Raw genomic sequence first — 3907 nt, 5'->3', positions numbered from 1 at the left:
TGGGACCAGAGTTTGGAGTCAAGGAGTCACAAGCTCAGGACCACAGCGACGTGGAGCGTCAGCGTCCTGGAATTGTGCCGCTGGGAACCGTGGACCCGGGCTGGGCTCTAGCGGCGGGGCGGTGGTTGCGGGAGGGGGCCCAGACTCGGGCCGGCTGTGGCCCCTCTAGCGTGGAAGGGCCTTATCCCTGGGGGAGCTGTGGCAGGGAGAGTGGGACTCACCGATGTAGAGGTCACTCTCGTCACTCTGGCCACCGATGGCCACACGGCCACAGCCCAGCAGTCCCTGCAGCCGCTGGAACTGTTTCTGGTTGATGATGCGGCCCAGGTATGGGGAGCTCCGGGGGTCGTCGCCATAGAAGCGGGTGATAGTGCTCTGCAGGGCGGGCAGCAGCCGCTCCTGCGTTTCGGGGCTGCACAGGATGTAGTCGGGGGCCACGCAGGTCTGGCCGGTGTTGAAGTAGCGGAACAAGGCCACACGGTTGGCCACGGTCTGGGGGTCGCAGTCGTCGTCCACGTAGCAGGGGTTCTTGCCCCCCAGCTCCAGGGTGACGGGTGTCAGGTGCTTGGTGGCAGCAGCCATGATGATCTTGCCCACGCGGGGGCTCCCTAGGGACACGGTGAGGAGACCCCCATCCTTAACAGGCCTGGCCGGATGGTCCAGGCACTTGACTCCTGCTCCACTTCTTTCCAGAGAGACCCTTCAGGGCTCCAATCCTGCCCTGCCTGGGATCTGCCTCCAGCCCTGCTGCCCAAGATCCAATCTCTCTGAGACCCTTAGAGTCTCAATTGTCATCCGGGTCATGCTCCCACCACTGGCCCTGGCCTTGTCCCTCATCTCTTCTCCCTTCACCCCACCCTGTTCTCTGCTGTCCCCCATGCCACACAACCCAGGACCCTGGCCAGGGCCACCCTCACCTGTGAAGAAGATGTAGTCGAACTTGTGCTCCAGCAGCCGGCCTGTCTCCTGGGGCCCACCCAGCACCACAGCAAAGCAGCTCTGCAAGACGGACAGGTGGCTCAGGGGACAGCAGGACCTCCTCAGCTGGCAGGGGCAGGGGTGTGGGAACACTGGGCATTGAAGGGAGCAGGCCACCCTCACCTGGTCCAGGTACTGGGGCAGCATCTCGGCCAGGACCTTCTCCGTGCTCTTGCTTATTTCTGACGGCTTCAGCACCACACAGTTCCCTGCAGGGGCAGATGGGGAAGTCATGGGGGAGGCCAGTGCCCCTACACCCACCCAGGGGTGGACTCAGAGGGCCTGTGAGGCTGAGGGCACCACACAGCAGTATTCTGGAGGCTGTCTTTGGGAAGGACTATTGGGCTGGGGGACACGGGGCTCAGGACCCTCTCCTCACCTGCCGCAAGGGCCCCCACCAGAGGCACCAGTGTCAGGTTCACAGGGTAGTTCCAAGGGGCAATGATCAGCACCAGGCCAAAGGGCTCCTTCCGGACGAAGGCTGAGTCCAGCCTCGTGAGCTGGGGTACACGACAGACAGTGAGCCCTCACCGAGGACCACCCCAAAACCCACCCCCCATACACTGGGGTCCTCAGCTCCCTGCACCGTGGAATCCCGAATGAGAAGATGAGGTCCAGAGGAAGTCAGGGATTGGCCCCGGGTCTCTGGGGCAGGAAGGGGCCTGGGTCAGAGCTGCCCCTGCCCTCCCCCACCCCAGCAGGGCTCACCAGGCTCTTGCTGGCCGGATCGTCCTTCATCCAGTCCTGCAGGTTCTTGAGCGCCAGGTCAACCTCGTTTTGGCTTGTGATGAGCTCAGATACGTCTGACTCAAACGGTGACTGTGGTGGGGTGGGATTCGAGGGGGTCAGGCCCAAGGCCCGGCCAGGAGGTGTCCAGGGTTTGGGGAGGGCAGAGTGGGTCCCTACCAGACACATAAAGACAGTCTATGCACAGCACAGCAGCCCTGTGGGACATGCATACCAGTTGGGAGTCCCAGCCCTGGAGCCAGGCTGCCCGGGCTCCAATTCCAGTCTGCCACTTCCTGGCTGTGTGACCTTGGGTGAGTGAATTAACCCCCGTGTGCCTCAGTTTCCCCACTAGTAACATGAGGATGACCATCAAAGCTGTCTCACAAGGTGGCTGTGAGTATTCACGAGTTAGTGTTGTAAGGTGCCTGTCACACACCACATGCCAGGAAGGGTCTGTTAAGTAAACAGGAGTAATTGGGGACACAGCCAGCCACTGGTGGGGGGTACAGACCCTCCTCAGGAAGGACAAGATTGCCACAGAGGATGCAGCCCCTCCCCGGGAAGAACACAGACAGCCCTGTCTGGAGTCCCCGCAGCCCACCTTGTGCAGGTCCTGCGCCAGCGCGTCCTGCAGAAGCTGCTTGTTGTCCTGCAGGAAGCGGCCCAGGCCCTCCAACTGCGCGGCCCGGAAGGCGGCCGGCCGGGTCCGCCCCGTGTTGAAGGCCTCCCGCAGCCGCCGCAGTGTGTCCTCGAAGGGGTCCATCCTGCCAGACGGGACAGCGTGGACCAGGCACCCTCCAGCACCCCGGTGTCTGTGGTGCCCCCAGCTCTGCCTGCACCCACGTGGGCTCCCAGACACCCCCACCTCATCCACACACGGACACACGGACATTCATGGTGACTTACTCACTAGGATGTCCCCACAGGGCCAGGGGCTGTCTGCACCCCCCTTCCACTCAGTACCTGCCTCCCAGTCATGCTCCGGGGGAGGGCACTGAGCACTGTGAAAGCTGGTTATACAAACTGGCTCATTCTTACACCCAAACTAAAACTGGAGTCAAAGGCCAGAGGCGGGAAACAATCAGGGCACATAGCACCTGCTCCGAGAAGAATTTTCCACCAACCCAGCTGCTGAAACAGCCTGCTGCCACCCAAGGACTAGTGTTAGCCGGCAGCTGCTGGGCGACCTGCCTTCACTCACCAGCCGGAGCCGGCCAACTTCCAAAAGCTTTGCTGGTGACAATGAGCTTTCTTTCAATGCAATACGTAGCATTTCTCTTTCAGTAAAACTCTCAACCCTTTCTTTGTTCTTTGGACTTACAGGAGACCACCCACTCTTTGTGTGTGTTCATGTTGCAACCCTGTTTTCCCAAATACAACGTTTTTCTTAGAGATTTGTCTCTATATTTTTTACCTTAACAGGCTTAACGTCCCCGCACCCCACGGTGGGCAGCGGCTCTCCCTCCTAGGTGCCCCACCAACCCCCACAGCGAGGCCCGGCACACCCCACATCTCACGTGACCCCCCAGCCCCCCATCACAGCTCTCTGCCCACACTCCCATCCCCCCAGACACCTCCCCCAGCCACCTCCATGGGCACCTGGCCATCCCTTCCCCCAGACCATCCAGGCCACATGCACAACCTGGGAACTGGGCTCTTCCGGGAGTCTCCCTTCCCTCTGGGTTCTTTGCCTCAGAGGCCACAGAGCTTTCAAGGTTGCAGAGGGGGAAACTGAGGCAGGGGTGGCCCTAGGGGTGAGCACAGGTTTGGTGTCTGCTCTCGGGAGGTGGCAGCACTCAGCCGGTCTCAGAAGGAGGTCTCAAAGCAGGAGCAGAGGAGAACATTCTGGGGCTGGGCACCCATGGGCACAAGTGGGAGGTGGGGAGGGTTGGCAGAGCTGAGACTGCCCCGGGGCCTTAAACCATCTGGGCTTTAGCCCAAGGACCTAAGGGAGCCTGAGTAGGGTCAAGGGTGGAGAAGGGATCAGGGCTGGGGGTAGGGAAAGGGACCCAGCTGGGGACATTCAGGAAGAGGATTGCAAGACGTAGAGCAAGGGGGGGTCTGGGCACCCTATAGTGGGTTGAATTGTGTCCCCCAAAACTCAGTGAAGCTTGAATTGTGTGCCCAAGTTTTATGTATTAGAAACTCGGCCCACACGGTGACTGTTAAGAGGGTGGGAAATCCTATTATGGTAACTGAA

General features: G+C 60.7%; 1 protein-coding gene across 1 annotated transcript in view; it reads right to left on the bottom strand.

Moving 5' to 3' along the window:
• Nucleotides 1-2470, bottom strand: part of LOC103598000 (aldehyde dehydrogenase family 3 member B2-like) — a 5296-nt gene extending 2826 nt beyond the window's left edge. Inside the window, exons 1-7 of the mRNA XM_008581908.1 lie at nucleotides 2309-2470; nucleotides 1687-1797; nucleotides 1358-1478; nucleotides 1102-1187; nucleotides 918-999; nucleotides 222-608; nucleotides 31-107 (exon numbers count right to left, since the gene is read on the bottom strand). Coding sequence (XP_008580130.1) covers nucleotides 31-107; nucleotides 222-608; nucleotides 918-999; nucleotides 1102-1187; nucleotides 1358-1478; nucleotides 1687-1797; nucleotides 2309-2470 — 1026 coding nt within the window. The remainder of the gene's footprint in view (nucleotides 1-30; nucleotides 108-221; nucleotides 609-917; nucleotides 1000-1101; nucleotides 1188-1357; nucleotides 1479-1686; nucleotides 1798-2308) is intronic.
• Nucleotides 2471-3907: the final 1437 nt, after the last annotated feature.

The sequence above is a fragment of the Galeopterus variegatus genome, unplaced genomic scaffold, assembly GCF_000696425.1.
Source record: "Galeopterus variegatus unplaced genomic scaffold, G_variegatus-3.0.2 Scaffold2486, whole genome shotgun sequence".
In the NCBI taxonomy this organism is placed as follows: Eukaryota; Metazoa; Chordata; class Mammalia; order Dermoptera; family Cynocephalidae; genus Galeopterus; species Galeopterus variegatus.
The sequence above is the reverse complement of the archived record's forward strand: the minus strand, read 5'-3'. Positions and strand labels throughout refer to the sequence as shown.